Below are 16,651 nucleotides of genomic sequence, written 5' to 3' on the forward strand. Positions count from 1 at the left end.
CCTGGATTATTGTTAATCAAGGTTTGATGGACACTTAAAAACTTTACAGGTTTACAATTTACATACATCCTAGGTTTTACGAAGCATAGCATAAATAAATTTCACATTCATAAGTTATTTTTTTACACAGCAAAGCGTTAACTTGTAAAAATATTGACAGCAAAATCATTTTCATTTTTTGTTGTCTTTTTTTAGATTGATTGCCACTTATGATATTTAAAATAACAAATCTAAAGTTACCTTAATATTAAATATTTTCAAAGTTTTTATCTCGGCCTTAAATTCCAGCATGCTCTTGTTCAGATTGAAGCTGAGTTTTTGTTCATTTTCAACTTCCACGTTTAGCTGATGAATTTTTTTATTCAAACTATCATTTTTCTCCTTAAATGACTTTTCTTTTTCAGTGAAATCCTAAAATAATCATAATTCAAAAATTTTTTATCACATATTATAATAGTTATTCATCGCATCGTATTATAGACAGCTTTCCGCGAAAATTTTAAAAAAAATTATGAAACTGGTATTAAATTAGGGATTCTTATTTTATTAGGTATTCGTAGAAAATTGTATGCAATACGCTGCTATATTTTAAAATTTTCAACATGGCTAAACAGCGATTCTAATCTAGCGGATATAAACCGCTTTCTAAGTTAAAGTGGAAAATAAATAAACAGTGTAATTTGGTCGCTAGGTTTGAATCTCAACCCCAAACTATATTATAAATAGCAAAAATAGAGCATGCCTTGGATAATTTGATTGGCAACTTAAGATCTATAGTGGTTATGTCAAAGGTTTGAATCTCAGCCCAAAGCTATGTTGTTAATAGCAAAAGTATAGAAAATGCCATGGAAAATTAAAGGTAAAGTTTAATATATACTAATAGAAAAGGATAGATCAATTAAGATTGTTGTTTAAGAATACAAATTACATACCTGCGCAATTTTCCTTTCTTTAGCACTTTGTTCTCTTAATTTAACGTTTTCATTTTTGAGTCTTGCATTTTCGTTTGTTAGCATGTCAGTTGACTCTTTCAGTTTGCTATAATTAACCTGAAACAATAATATTTTCAACTTTGTATTGAAAAGAAAAAAATACAAGCAACAAATCATAGAAAATCAGAATATAATATCCATAGCTACAAAACTTGCCTTTACTAATGCATATAAAATTAGTGCGAAATAATACATGAACAAAGCAAAAAGTAATTTTGTATTAGAGTGTTACGATTTTTGTTATCTTTACCTTAAATTCTTTTTGAACTCTAAAAAGTTGATCCTTTGTGTCTTGTAATTCCATAACCAAATTTTCATTGGTTTGTGCCAACGTAAATGGGTCTAGTCCGCTATCATCTGAATCAAAAGAACATTAAGAAGATATATTCCATACAGATTTTAAATAAAAATAGTATGGGTGGTGGGTAAAATTGTGGGACGACCAGTCAAGCTAGAACTTAGCGGATATAAATACATACACAAAAGAACATCCTGTTCAATCATTAATTACCCAGTATAGTGATAATCAAATTGGTTGGGAAAGGTCGTGTTATCCATTCTGAAAAATCATGTTTAGCATTGTATTACAGTCATTTTCCCAAGAATAATAAATTTTTTTTAAAAATTAACATTAGTTTTTAACCTTCTGCTCCGTGAGGCTAACAAACCTGTCATTTCAATACCAGCAGAGCTGTCTATAATAAGATGTGATAAATGACTATAAATAACTAATGTAGTGAAGTGTAATATTGCCATACCTAATTCAATAGAAGAAACGTCTGTTTGTGTTCCATTAGATACAGTTCTGAAATGAAAACAATGTTTAACTTAATTGAATCAAGAGTATGGTATTCTGTTTATTTAGAATAATTCCCTACCCTCAAGAGTATCAACTGTTTTCTATAAAACAGAAATTATCGCATTATTTTCTAAATGGTTGTCCGCGGATAGGAAAATTAAAAATTGTAGTTCATGACCAGCGGGAAAAAATATAATTCATAGCCGTTATTGAATAAACTTTCTTACCTGTTTGAATTTAATGACAACTTTTTTAAATTCGGAAGTGTGTCGATACTAACTTTCTGCCCTGTGTCCATTCCTAAAATCAAGGCAAAATGATTGATTATATGACTATTTCAAACACCAGGTTAAACAAGGATGACAACATCCATAAGTAGCGAAGCACAAAAAATCGTAGATGGGAATACGTACAGGTAGATTTAAAAGGTTTTTACTAAAATCAAGAATAGATTTATTGGATAAGATAAATATGAAACCTTGTTTTATTTTGTATGATGACGATGGTCAAAGTAAATTATATTAAAGATGCTCATAACAATGGGAAAACTTATTTTGATACTGATATCCCATAAAAGTTTGAAAATTGGATCAAAATGAACAAAGATCTTGGGAAATATGTAAAACATATAAAAATAGCCAAAAACCTGATAAAAGGCAGTCTGGCCGCCATGGTTGTTTTCTTGAAACGACAAAAAATTTAATTTTTAAATCCTTAAAAACTTTAAAAATTTGGAAAATCGGACCATATACACTGAAGATATGGAAAAAAGTGTTAAACTTAAATATATTTATAAATAGCCTAAAACCTGCCAAAAAGGCAGTCTGGCCGTCATGGTTATTTCCTTTAAAGACGGGAAATTTAATTTTGATATCTACAACTGAAAAATTTTTGAAAATCGGACTACTGAAGATATGGAGAAAAATGCTAAAAATATATAAAAAAAAACAGCCTAAAACCTGCTGAAAAGGCAGTCTGGCCGTCATGGTTATTTCCTTTAAAAATCGGGAAATTTAATTTTGATATCTGTAACTGAAAAAATTTTGAAAATCGGACCATACACTGAAGATATGGAGAAAAATGTGAAAAATATAAAAATAGCCTAAAACCTGCTAAAAAGGCAGTCTGGCCTTCATGATTGTTTCTTTAAACGACAGGAAATTTAATTTTGATATCTGTAACTGAAAAAATTTTGAAAATCGGACCATAAACACTGAAGATATGGAGAAAAATGTGAAAATATAAAAATAGCCTAAAACCTGCTAAAAATCGGTCCGACCGCAAATGATGTTTTATAGTCAATTGTGCTCCTTAATAATGGGAATGTTGTCAAAAAATTTCAGCATTCTATCTTTTATAGGAGCTGAGTAAATCCCATTTCCCCCATAGCGTTACGGACTGACGGACTGACTGACTGACTGACGGACGGACAAAGTGAATTATAGAGTAGCTTCGCTACTAAAAAGACATTTAAAGTGTTACTACGGATTATTATACATTTACAATTATTTTTAAAATTATAGCTTGCTTTCAAAATTTATTCATTTTAATTGGCTATTCTAAGGTTGTAATGATTGAAGGCGTTGTAATGTTACTGTATAAACTATACAAATTTATATAATGTGAACAAATATTATATACTAGTTTCTTCGCCCATAGCCTCTAAGGAAGAGCAAAAACTTCAACAAAATAGTCTAAAACCACCTTAATGCACTTAAAAAGCTTACATGAAAAGTACAACCCTTTCAGACTATTTACTTCCGGGATCTTTAGCTTATGAAAAAAAAACCTTACTGCTTTATATTATAGGATATACCTAACAATTGTTTAATCTCATTCCACTTTTTATCCTCCCCATCTCCCCCTCTCTTCTTATCATCCTCCGCCTCACTCTCGCTGTCATCATCAGTGTACTCCTCCCCCTCATCAGAAGTATTCTCGGCAGTATCAGCCTCCTGCACAGCGGTGGGGTCAGGCACGGGACTCTCGTTTTGCATTCTTTGGGACAACACAATACATAACTTACATTAGTTAGGAATGATATTCAACGCCCTACCTATTCCAATTCCATTTTAGGATAAGATGATTTTAGATTAAATACCTAATTTAAAAGATTTTTACGAAAAGCTTGCTATGGCGGCAAATTGATATACATTTCTGTGATGTTATCATGCTGTCTATGTAAAAGAACAATCCAATAAAATACTAATTGTCTGGTGTGTTTCGGAGTTGATCAAGCTTATTGCCCCAAGAGAGTGAGCATCATTCTTCACGCTTATCCGATATCGCCCAAGATCCAGTATTTTGTCCTCTGCAAATGCAGATTCTTGTACGTTTAGTAAATTCAAAAGTTCAAAACTTACATTTCAAGCTAATAAGAAAATATCAAAATATATTTCAAATAAGTGTATTATTATTTTCTCTTTTTTTTCTCGATAAGTAGTATTGAATCATATCATTATCAGGGAGGGAGGGAACATTAGACTCTAAAATACACTGGCACCCTAAGTTTTATAACAACGATATCTTAATAGTTAGCTAAAAACTTTTTATACTTTTATTTGGTTAAATCCCAGCTAGTAGTCATCAAACGTACAACCAATAATTTTTATCTACAGAAGGTGTAATTTTGTTTATCAGCATTGGGGGATGTATGTCAATTTTTCGTTGATTGTCAAATACCTCACTTTCTTATAATCTTTCTACAAAAATACAAGATTAAAAACACCACCAAATCTATTTAATAATTTAATAAAGAAAATTTCAACTAAACCTTCCCTTTCACAGACAAATTAAAGTAAAGTATTGTGTTCCTTAATAGCCTAGGTAGATCATCCAACAGGCAAATATAATCCTTGTGCTGGCGAAATCTATTCAGCGTGTCCAAATAGATGAAGGAGCGGAGACCATCAAAGCTGTTGATGAGGTCCCTGTAGTCTTCGAGCATGAACCAGATCTTCTGATCCTCGTGGTGCAGGGGACCAAATTCTTTCAGCAAAGCATATAAATTATCCAACAGAACTGAAATAAAACATATTAGTTAACAAAAACTTGCGTATTTTCAGGCTTTTGAACATTAAACAAAAGTCAAGTTCATTACCATATTTGGAAGGAATTTAGAACTTTTAAAAGTCAGTAGTAAAAAATATGCATTGATGTCATGCATCAAGATTTCTCATTATAACATTTTATATTCCAAGTTATTTTTTTTCAGCATTAAGGCAGGTGGGTCAATGCCATTAATGGATTTATAATTACTTGGATCTTATACCAGATAATCATGTACTCAAATAAAAGAGAAACTTGTAGATGGCTAAAATAACGATCCACCCCTTTACCCCATACCCTCCCCTTCTACTGGATGACAGAACTTTTATGCCAGTATTTCTATACGTTACGTACCTTTATTTCTCTCTCTTACAGTTTCTTCATTTGGCATAACAACTTCCACTACACTTCCACCCGCATTACTAAATAAGATCACACATGTAAATTTAACTTGTTATGATATGTAGAGGGGGGACAAAATGAAAAAATAAAGAATAGGGTAGTGTGGGGTTATTTCGGTAGGGGGGTACAATTCCGGTCACCCCTACCAACTTTTTAAAAGTTGTTCTAGATGTTTGCAAAAGAACTTCAGAAAAGCAAAGTTGTAGTTTATTGCCTATACTTTCATTTGTTACTTTTTGTCAGACCACCCCTTCTATGATTTTTTTGCCCTCAAAAAAGGACCAAAAAAATTGAAAAAAAAACATTTCAAAATAGGCTGTGTTAAACCTCAAATTGTGAAAAAATGGTAAGTCCCAGCGACCTCAGTGTTTTTGTAAATGAAAACGATGGCCTTCAGTTATAGTTTGCAATTGGAGGTGTTGTTCTAACTTGATTTTTTCATATTTTTTTTCATTTAAAAAAATTGGGAATCTTTTTTGTATTAGAGGGTGTTTGCAATTTTTGCGCGGTTTGGATTTTTTATGTCAAATCGGCTAGGATTGAGCTAGAAAGGTGTTTAAGGTGTCTATAGAAAGCTATTCAAGATTTTGTATTTTTCAAAATTCCTGTTGCATAAAATTTGTTGAAATATTAGAGTTAGACCCCATATCATTCCAAGTTTATTGTCAGGCATGTAATTCTGCATCTTTAGACACCTGATGATGTTTTTTTTGCGATTCGACCAACTTTTTTCAAAATGGGGAAAAAGTGGTAAAATTATCCGATCTGCATGCGACTAGTACCGTTAGAAAGCTAATGACCTAAGCTTTCCATTCATAGTTTAAAATGTTGAAAAAAATATTTTAAGAGGGTGTACCACCCCCCAAAGTCAAGTGACCGGAATTACCCTACGCGTGGGGTACTTTCGGTGTAGGCCACCCGCCGCCCTTTAGACCGATTTTTGGCTGACTTTTAGTTGCGAGATCTTACTGGGACCAAGACAGGCTTCTTCCTCATTGCCATATCATTCATTAGCAATCAAAAAAACCGGAAAAAGTTTTTTGGAAGTATGTTTTTTTTGGGTAGAAGCAAAAAAGTGACCGGAATTACCCCACGCTAGCCTACTGAAAACATCAGCTGATACCATTATCCAAATAAGTTTTTAAAACCGGACCAAAAACATCAAACATATGGAGAAATATTTGAAAAATCTGCAAACAGCTACTTGTCCTCTCATCTACAGATACAAAAAAATCCTTAAAATGATGGTAAATCTAATTTAACTAGGAGGGGAAAAAAAGAAATATTTTTTTTGCAGCAGGGGGGGGGGGGAAAGAATAGAAAGCTAGGTTAAACCAAATTTTTCACAAACAGACAAATATATACTCTTATAACCAAACATACTCTTAAAAAACTAACTTAAACTTTCTAACCTAGGTAGGGAGTGGGTTAAAATAACGGAAGATAAACATTTTTTTTAGAACTTTCTATACCTTGGTTGATAAATCCGTGCATTAGTTACAGATGGTGGAGGACCACCATTCCAGATATGATTGACAGGAACAGGTCCAGGTAAACCTTCACCAGGTACAACAGGCTTTGGTCCAAAGTTTTCTAAATATTTTTCTTTGACAATTTATAATAGTTATTTCTTTCATCGTATTATATACGGCTTTCCGCGGATATAGAATATACAATTATAAGATTAAACAAGTTTTTTTAGCCCCGAGGTGCCGAAGGCACGGGCTAAAAAAAATGTTTTAATCTTATGATTGTACACTTTTATATTCGTAGAAAGCTGGATATAATACGATGCTAGACATAGTTTTTTCGTATTGATGGGAACCGGTTCCTATCCACTGGATTTGAATGAATACGAGAAATTCAATTATTAAACTTTGAGGGGGTACCCTGGGCCTACACTGTTCTTGTGGCTTCATAACAAGGGGATAGGGGTGAAACCACTAATAGTTAAATTAAACCTAAATGTCCATAATTCTAGAGAGCATCACGTACTAGGGTAAAGCGAAGCGATCTCGGTATTGGGGCGAAGTCTTTATTTTTTTACACACCTTCATTAAATGACATTTTTCTCCATGTTCTAATCGACTGACAGAAAAAAAAACATAAAATCAAATTTGTTCCTTATTAACTTGCCTACTAAAACGTATTAAATGAAATTTTAGTGAGATGAATTTTTAGGGTACTTATTGGGTCTCAAAGTCGGACGACAAAATTAGAGCTTAGACGTCTTCAGGGGACTAATGAAGAATCTAATGGGCTATCCATTTCCGTTTAAAACTTTAAAAAAGCTTGTATAGTTTTTTCTCAAATCGACTTTTTATGAGGCGGGGCAAACTCTGTTTTTTCACTTTTTATCCTACTAACTTTTTCAATTTATATAAAAAAGTGAAATTTTCGAGAGAAAAAAGTCAAATTTCTCGTACTTTGAAAAAATTTATTTTTTTTTGTAGAAAAAATTGTCCGATCTTCATAATTTTTTTTGTGAATGCTCTTTATTACATTTAGCAACATTAACCTTTAGGGCATGCTGTAATTAAATCAATATGTCATTGGTTTTTGAAGCTGGAAAATCGACCACAGATTTTGCCAAACTTCTCTTTTTTTTAACTTGAATTTTTCAGGAAATTTTGCTAATAGCACTAATTTTTTTTGGCCAAATCTATTCAAAATTGCCTGAATTTTAAGGATCAGGCCTTAAAAGTCATAAAAAGTTATTTTTTTTCCAGTAGTATTTTTATGTTTTTTTATCAAAAAAAAAAGTCAAATTTCGCGTACTTCGGAAAAATTATTTCTTTTGGTAGAAAAAATTGACCTATCTTAATAAAAAAGTTTTGTGCATACTCTTTATTACATTTAGCAACTTTTACCTTTTGGGCAGGCTGTAATAAAATCAATACGTCATCGATTTTTTGAAGCTTGAAAATGCCCTACCGACTTCGCCTCGAGGCGGGGCGAAGTGTATGCTGTTTTTGAGATCAATTTTGACAAACTTCCCAAAGTCCTAGATTTACGTCCTTTTAGGACCTGATCGACTTTTCCGAGATCTTTCTACTGGTCTTGGTCCCATTTAAAAAAAAATAATTTTTACGATTTGCAGGTTCAAAAAACCGAAAAAAGCACAGAGTTCGCCCCGCTTTACCCTAAAATTTATGTCATTTGCAATAATTTCTTAAAATAAAATATACATAAACAAACAAAAATATCTAATATAACATTAACCATACCTATCATGGAATTATACAGCTTGGCTTTTTGAATTCGGCTATCAAAGTCGTTCCCAGTTGTTATCTGAAACAAAAATAATCTGTGTATATCTAAATCTTTTAAGTTGCACAAAATAATTTTGGTAAACCCATGATAAAAAAACTACATACCTTTTCAATTGGAATAAAAGTTTTATAAGTTATTTACAGTGTGGCTTCGAAACACAGTGACATTCCACTGGATTAGAACCAGTTATCAGCCACACAGAAAATTCATGAATAGCCTCGTATTATAGACAGCTTTCCGCAGATAGTAAAATGAAAAATTATAAGATTAATTTCAGTATTGTTGTTGAATTGATTTTTCCCATTTTTATTTTATTATTTGTGGAAAATTGTCTATGATCCTGTTCGTTATTGCAATGGATATTGATTGGTTTCAAAGCCACACCGATGAGGTATATTTTTATTAAGGCAATCCGGATCCGGAATCCGCCCAATTTTCAGCCAATTTTGGAATCCGAATCCGGAATCTGTTTATTAATAGCGGATTCCAGATTCTTATTTGGTAGGCTAAAATTAGCGTCTTGAGTTTTTTCTTTCAACTCCTCCTCTTTGAAGGCAAAGATTTTCATCATTATATATAATATCTTTTAAAATCTGGTTCGATTCTCGGAAGTGAATTATAGAGAACACCAAGAACATTGATTTTTAGGACATATGTAGCACTTAATTTTTAAAAAAAATTTAAAAATCCTTTTAAAATATTGCTAGAATCCGGAATCCGCCAAAAATAAGAATTTGGAATCCGCCACTTTTTTTGACGGATTCTTTAAGAATCCGGAATCCGAATCCGGCCCAAAAATTCGACGGATTGCCATCACTAATTTTTATATTAAGTTAACTTTTTATATTTAAAAATTTATATGTATATCAACTTAATACTTTAATATTATAAGCAAAAAACTAACCTATATACCTATCCTATGTAATATTATATAAGAAATAAATAAAATTTTAAATATTTAACCGAGCAAAAACGAAAATATTTTAAAATTCATTAAGCGCTTAAATAACTGAATATATAAATAATCAGCTGATATACATGATAAAAATACGTGTATTAAAAAAATCAATAAACTTGTTTTTTTTTATGATAAGGATTACGTCATATCATTTTGAACTGTTTTCAACAAATATTGTGTAAGTACAATATAAATATACATGCTTTATTATTAAAGCAATGTACATATTATTACTATATCCCCCACCCCTCCCCTTCTACTGGATGAACGAACTAACCAATCTATGAATTTTATTTTAGCAAGCTAAATATACGGCTATTTTTACCCAATCATAATACCAGCGTATATCCTACATTCATTATTAAAGCACGCTTACTCATCAATAGATATATTTTAACCAAAGTTTCATTTCAATCATATTAGGTATATCTCATTACACTTTGCCTTTACATAAAAAGTAAGCTTCATATATATACAACTAGCGGCTACGCCCCTAGAGGCCTCTAGGGGCACTTGAGGAGGAGAGAGTCGAATTTAATAATTCAACTTCTTATTTTAGATTTTAAAAGAAAAAGTAGAAAAAAAATTTTGGGGGGGGCGAAAAAAAATTTTTTTTTGGGGGGGTGCCCCTCCCTCATTTTAAATTTTAGTTAAAAAAATTTAAAAAATATTAAAAATAAATTTTTTTTTTAGGGGGGGGGGATTTTTCATTTTTTGGGGGAGTTGGGGATGTCCCACCCCCCAAGAAAATAGTTATAAACCTTCCTGGGACCTATGAGAAGCTACCCTGTTAAGGAGAACCCGATCGGTTCAGCGGTTAGCGAGATCCTTCGGTACAGACTAACACAAACACACAAACATCCTGTTACTTTATTATGAGGATTGATCTCCTGCTTAGATTAGAACATTAGGCACTCTCTATTGGTTGGTACAAAAAATGTTATTGAAGTATGTTATTGGTTTGCCTCTACTCGTGATTCAAGTTGATAACTACATTTAATCCTCCGTCTTTAGCGGATTTTTTTTGGAGACGCATACTAACAGTGGACTAACCAAACTTATCAGGGATATAAGATATGATAATGAAGTTATTTTATTATCACATCGTATTATAGACAGCTTTTCGCGGATAGTAAAATTAAAAGCTTTAAGATAAATTCCAGTTTAGATAGCCCCGGAGGATGATCATTCATATTTCATTATTTGTAAAAAAAAAATTCTAATACGATACGATACAGGAACTGGTTCTATTCCAGCGGATACTAATCAGTTTTGAAGCCATGATACTGGAATAGTTATTTCTCGCATCGTATTATAAACGGCTTTCCGCGGATATAGAATGTACAATTATAAGATTAAAACTAGATTTTTTTAGCCCCGAGGTGCCGAAGTCACCGGCTAAAAAAATGGTTTTAATCTTATGATTGTACATTTTTATATTCGTAGAAAGCTGGATATAATACGATGCGAGACATAGTTTTTTCGTATGGATGAGAACCGGTTCCTATCCACCGGATTTGAATGAATACAAGAAAATGTATTATTATTACCTCAGTGCCCAGAGCTTTGGCATGGAATTCTTGCAAGCTCATCACCTGCTTCTTCGCCTTCTTCTTCTTGATATTGTTGTTATTATTGGTAAGCTCAGGCGTGTCGAGATGCAACGCGTCGCCTCCCTCCTCATGTTTATTCTTGTTGAGAATAGTGGCGGTACTCAGGTCTACTTTGGAATAGTCTACTTGAGAAACGGAAATTGGGTTGCCTGGGAGAAAATGCATTATTGGGGATTAATGTAACAAGGGATCCCGTAAAACCCGATATTGAAACATAATGTAACGCTAATAACTCATATTTATCATCCTATCCTATTATATAAAGTAGTAAGCGTTTTTTGTCTGTCCCGAAGGATCTCGCTAACCGCTGAACCGATATTGTTCTCCTTTACATTGAAGCTTCTTATAGGTCCTGGGAAGGTTTTAAACTATTTTTGGGAAGGGTGTCTTAACCCCCCCCCCCCAAAAAAAAAATATTATTTTATTTATTTGAAAATCAAATTTAAAATTAGATGAGGTCGAGTGATGAGTGCTCCTAGAGGCTTCTAGGGGCGTAGCCGCTAGTCTATAATATAAAGTAGAATGATGTCTGTCTGTCCCTTAAGATCTCGGTAATCACTGAACCGATCGAATTCTACTCTTCAGGAAATACACCTACTGGTCCTGTGGTGGTATTAAGCTATTTTCTTGAAAGGTGGGACAACCCACCCCCCCCCCAAAAAAAAATACCCCTCAATTTTTTTAGGCAGTTAATTTAAAATGTGGTGGTTGCAGCACCAGAGGTACTTAATTTTTTAAAATTATCTTGGGGCAAAGCCCCTAGAGGCTAGGGGCGAAGCAGAAAGTAAATAATAAAGAGGTATTGGGAAGCTCAGGTAAAATTAATAAAAAATTCATAATTCTATTACTTGATCCACCCTCCTTACAAACCAAAATGCAAGTTTCCTGTGGCATCTGCCGGAAGGGCGGGTTCTGCAGAATTCACTTTAGCCGAGCAGTGCTCGCTTGAGTCCGGGTCCTCGGAGGGTGGGGACTCTCCAACCTTTTTCTTCTTTTTCACCTTCTTAGCTTTAGCACCGCCCGCGGCATTGTTGTTGCTCTTTTTGTTTTCCTCCATGCGGCGCTGCTTCTCTTCCATCTTACGCTTCTTTGATTCTTCCTCCAGCCTATGATATTTCATTTTTTAATAAGAATAATTTTATGAAAACTGATGCCTTTTTTAAATAAAAAGAAGGAATACTGTCCTTTTGTGTAGAGACATTCAAGCATTAAACTTATACATATTGTATTGTACTCTTAATTCACCTCAGAATTAATAAAAAAAAACCAAAAATAGAACCATTATTCTAGCCCTATTTTTAAAAAAAGGCATAAAAAGCTATGTCTGCAATTGTATAAATTGAAATTTGATTTGTGAAAAGAATATTTAAAACATGATTCATTGTCATGAAAATCTACGCCACCATAAGAAAGAAAATAAGTACCTAGGTAGAATTTGGAAATTCAAAAAAGGCAAAGATTTTTTATAAATAGTAAAATTCTTTCGGACGGACAAACATACAAACTCTATGGGGACCGCTGTTTTAAAAAAAAATCTAGCTTCAGACAAAAAAAACCTTACTACTGATAATTACGTACTATTTCTCTAATGTGCCCGTTTAAAAGAATTGTAAAAAAAAGAACAACCAACCTTTCCATGAGTTTAGCATCCTCAATATTAAGAACCTCTCCATCCTGATTATAAATCTCAACTCTGATGCTGACCCCCTCACAGTCAGGGGTGATGCACTGCCTCCCGACAAAATCTTTTTCTGTCGGGGACCTGGCCAGCCGCCACTCCTCAGTGTAACTGCTCTTCAACAGCTGCCAACATGTCTAAATTTTTAAAAAATTTAAGTGACTGCACTGTTCAAGCTTACAGATTTTTGACTACTCCAAAAATTAAATGAAAATTTCCCTTCTCAACCCTTCTTATAATAGTAAGAGCCCTAATTATTGAAAAAAATCTTACAAGGACGTTCGGTAAGACGATCAACTAGTTTAATTAAAATATAGATAGCAGATACCTTACCAGTAAATTGGACCAAAAATAATCAGGCCATATAATATTATTGTTGATCGAACGTGTATCAAATTTGGTACGAGAGGGCTGGTATTTTTTTCCATTTTATCTAGATGTATAATACGCTAGCTATAAATAGTTGAATTTCTATGGATAAAGCTAGCTTCCGGGGACTTATATCGTTGCTCTAATTGGATTGACACTCGTATGAGACTAAATTTAAACAAAAATCTCAATCTGTCAAAAATTTATTTTTATGTTGGAGTGATTATTGTCTCTGACAGAACATCTAGGGTAATAAATATATTACTCGTATAAAGCAACACAGAGATTGCTATTGAATTGCAATTATGAAAAATAATATAAGTTATACCTTATGATAAGACAAGCGACAATTGTCACTACAAACAAGCCGGATATGTCCGCGATAATCAGGATCCGAGAGGTAGATATTCTCCGAGGGCAGGATGTGTGTCTGGTCGGCATGGCTGGTGCACTCGGCATACTTGCAGACAACATCCGGCTCTGGTTGGTTAGCCAACTCTTTCATCAGGTTCTGCAGCAATTTCACTTGCTCTTCCCGCAGGGTCTCCATGAAAACCTGGATAATTCATTGGTAAAAGATAACAGGCCATAAGATTGGCAGATTGGACAATAAAAATCTAAATATGCTGTTCTGTTTTTTTTTGTTATTAGAAAATTAGTGCAACATTTCTGCCCACCTAATATGGTCTACGCTGTAATGCACTTCGCATACCCCTTAAGCTAAAAAAAACTATGCACCCGCCTAAATAATACATCTTTTACCTGTGTGGGGAAACCGGGCCAGAACATGGTGGTAGAGTTAAACTTGTACTTGAGACCCATCTCGGCGTACTTACGGGCCTCCTCGTACCGGTTTAGCTTCTTGTACATGAGAGCAAGGCCGAGATACACGGCGGGAAACCTTTAACATAACATTAAAAATAATGCTTTATGCCAAAAAATATCTTCTTGGCATTTAAAATAGGTAATTAAAAACTATTTTTTTCAAGGTATCATGAATGACATAATCTCTCCAACTAGCAGTTACTAAATTTCTCTAGTAAATTTTGGAATAATAGATCCAGTCGCTAACGAGATCTTATTGTACAGTGTACATGCATAGTACATTGCAAACAGACAAATAGAAATCCTGTTACTACTTCATATTATGGGCTTTTCAAGCCACAATATACCTTGTTTAAAATTATACCTGACTTTGTAATGATTAAGAATAAGGTCATAGTTCTCCTTAGCAATCAGAATGTTATCATATTCGTTGGTTTCTACGGCCGCCCTAAGAATTGATATATTCATCTTAGTGCTCGTTTCATAATGATCTAGTAATTCTTATTAGTATTTTTAAAGAAGAGTGTTTTCAATTGTTAAAATGCTTCAACTTAGATCTCATACCTATCATTTAGGTTTAAACAGAAGTATCAACAAAAATTCGAGACAAACTAACAGTTTAAAAGAAACAGCACAATTATTCCAGATAAACTAATGGTTTAAAGGGATTAGGATCACTTTATCATATTTACCTGGCATGAATGTAACGCAGAGTAACAACCAATGGATTGCTGGCTTCATCCAAATTTTTACTGATACTGAAAATTAACAATAATACAGGGGTGTATATTCTGCCCAAGATTAATTTTTTCCCCTGCTACAAATTTTTAATTTTTTCCCCTCCTGAATTTTTTCAAGCAAGAAAGGGGGAAAATGGAAAAAAATTAAAGAACTCTTTATTTGATTTATATTATCCCCCATCCCACAAATTATTTTAGTTTTTTTTCACCAAGGAGGGGAGAAAACTGGAAAAAAATGTTATTATTTTTTTCTTCCCAACAACATATATTTTTTTACCCTCCCCCCCTAGCAGGGTTAATTTTGCAGAAAGAATGTAAACCCCTGAAATAATACCTATAGAAATTTTAAAAAAAGGTATTATTATACTAGTATTGCAACAACGCATCAATTCGCGCATTTTTAATCCCCATTAAAAATTTACTGTTAGTCAGAATGACTTTTCAAATAAAAACTACTCATTATCAATAAAATCTCTTCGTAAAGTAAATACAGCAATATAAGCTTCACCAAACTAAAAACAAAATTGCAGAAAAGTTAAAATATCTCATCGTATTATAGACACGACAACTTTCCGCGTATAGTAAAGAGAAAAATTATAATATAACGAAGAGGTAACACAACTGGTGTAAATAATATGACATTGTTTAAATTATTCGTTGGAAATTGTATGTAATACGATAAGATTAATAATTTTTTAGTATTATTCAGAACCGGTTTTAATAACCAGTTTTGAAGAAATACTGGAAAAACTTACTCCAAATTATCATAATCAGTTTTGAGTATCTCCAGGGCCTTGCTGGTACACTCAAAGGCCGTTAGGGCAACCTTGTTCTGCATAGCCTCGGAACCTTTCTAAATATTATTATCAATTAGAACATAGTGAAACAGGATTACCTTTTATGAAAAAAAGAAAGACATCCAATAACTGTGTAGAACAGAACGACTTAAAATAATTTTCTAATAATTTTAGCTGAACAAAAAAAATAAAACTCCGACGAAAATCGGTTAGTATATGGCAGTTTGACAAACACACAACACACAAAAAAAAACATTTTTGAAGACTAGTGTCATGATTCTTTTTATTTGTCGGAAAAAGGAAAAAATATATGCCTTTTTAACCACGATGTTACTTAACCTAATATCCTTGGGTGTTTGGACAGAGAAGGGTGCGTTGCGTAACAGTCATCCTTAGTTCTCCTGGATTGCTGGACCAGGACCTGGACAGTACATCAAGTCGATAAGTTCCTTGACTGCAATCCCGACCGTACGAGGTAATTAAAGGTAACCACGTTAAAATACCACCTTCCCCACCCCCTCTTTATTCCTCTTTAGGCGTTCCAGCATGACGACTCCTAACAAAAACACATTTACTGTACGCTAGAGCTAAGGATGAAAAAGGTAACCTGTAGGTATTCTGTGAATTTGATCTGTTTGCTCATTTCTTTAGGCAGGGCTGTCATCACTATCTGTTCCTCCATCTCTTTTCTCTTCTGTTCCTTGGCCCGTCTCCTTTCCTCTTCTATCTTATCTATTCGCTCCTGCTCTTCCTTTCTCTTCTTCTCCTCCTCCTCCTCTTTCAGTTTTCTTTCTTCTTCTTGAGCCGCGGCCTCCTTGGCCTGCCGTTTCTTCTCTTCTGCAAATACAAAAGAATTGCCTTATTTACCAAATCGTCTTTAAATAAAATATAAGGTCAGTTAGGTGAGGTATGTTTATCGACCCCACTGCACCTCCCTCATTCTAATCCCTTAAACTAAAAACAGGTATATTATAATAAGATGTGTAACTTGCCTGCTTCTTTATTCTTTCTCCTATCTGCATCGCTTGTTCTTTTGATTTCTTCGGCTAAACAAAAAGTTTAATAAAATACTGTGACATGTTTAGTGGCGAGGGTGGGATAATAATGAGGAGCTCTAATAAAAAATCGGGTTAGGTTTCTAGTGTGTTTAAGCGACC

At 33.4% G+C, this 16,651-nt stretch overlaps 1 protein-coding gene across 1 annotated transcript in view; it reads right to left on the reverse strand.

The window, feature by feature from the left end:
* Nucleotides 1–16,651, reverse strand: part of LOC145316890 (uncharacterized) — a 256,014-nt gene that overhangs the window by 3,658 nt on the left and 235,705 nt on the right. The window contains exons 11-30 of the mRNA XM_080157699.1: nucleotides 16,487–16,540; nucleotides 16,102–16,331; nucleotides 15,453–15,550; nucleotides 14,650–14,715; nucleotides 14,322–14,405; nucleotides 13,895–14,033; nucleotides 13,461–13,688; nucleotides 12,716–12,900; nucleotides 11,970–12,191; nucleotides 11,023–11,233; nucleotides 8,469–8,532; nucleotides 6,714–6,834; nucleotides 5,194–5,261; nucleotides 4,605–4,812; nucleotides 3,608–3,789; nucleotides 2,019–2,091; nucleotides 1,751–1,797; nucleotides 1,243–1,349; nucleotides 933–1,049; nucleotides 241–411 (exon numbers count right to left, since the gene is read on the reverse strand). Of these exons, the coding sequence (XP_080013825.1) occupies nucleotides 241–411; nucleotides 933–1,049; nucleotides 1,243–1,349; nucleotides 1,751–1,797; nucleotides 2,019–2,091; nucleotides 3,608–3,789; nucleotides 4,605–4,812; nucleotides 5,194–5,261; nucleotides 6,714–6,834; nucleotides 8,469–8,532; nucleotides 11,023–11,233; nucleotides 11,970–12,191; nucleotides 12,716–12,900; nucleotides 13,461–13,688; nucleotides 13,895–14,033; nucleotides 14,322–14,405; nucleotides 14,650–14,715; nucleotides 15,453–15,550; nucleotides 16,102–16,331; nucleotides 16,487–16,540 (2,675 nt within the window). The remainder of the gene's footprint in view (nucleotides 1–240; nucleotides 412–932; nucleotides 1,050–1,242; nucleotides 1,350–1,750; nucleotides 1,798–2,018; nucleotides 2,092–3,607; nucleotides 3,790–4,604; nucleotides 4,813–5,193; nucleotides 5,262–6,713; nucleotides 6,835–8,468; nucleotides 8,533–11,022; nucleotides 11,234–11,969; nucleotides 12,192–12,715; nucleotides 12,901–13,460; nucleotides 13,689–13,894; nucleotides 14,034–14,321; nucleotides 14,406–14,649; nucleotides 14,716–15,452; nucleotides 15,551–16,101; nucleotides 16,332–16,486; nucleotides 16,541–16,651) is intronic.

The sequence above is a fragment of the Acartia tonsa genome, chromosome 4 (assembly GCF_053477335.1).
Source record: "Acartia tonsa isolate MP-2025a chromosome 4, ASM5347733v1, whole genome shotgun sequence".
NCBI lineage: Eukaryota > Metazoa > Arthropoda > Copepoda > Calanoida > Acartiidae > Acartia > Acartia tonsa.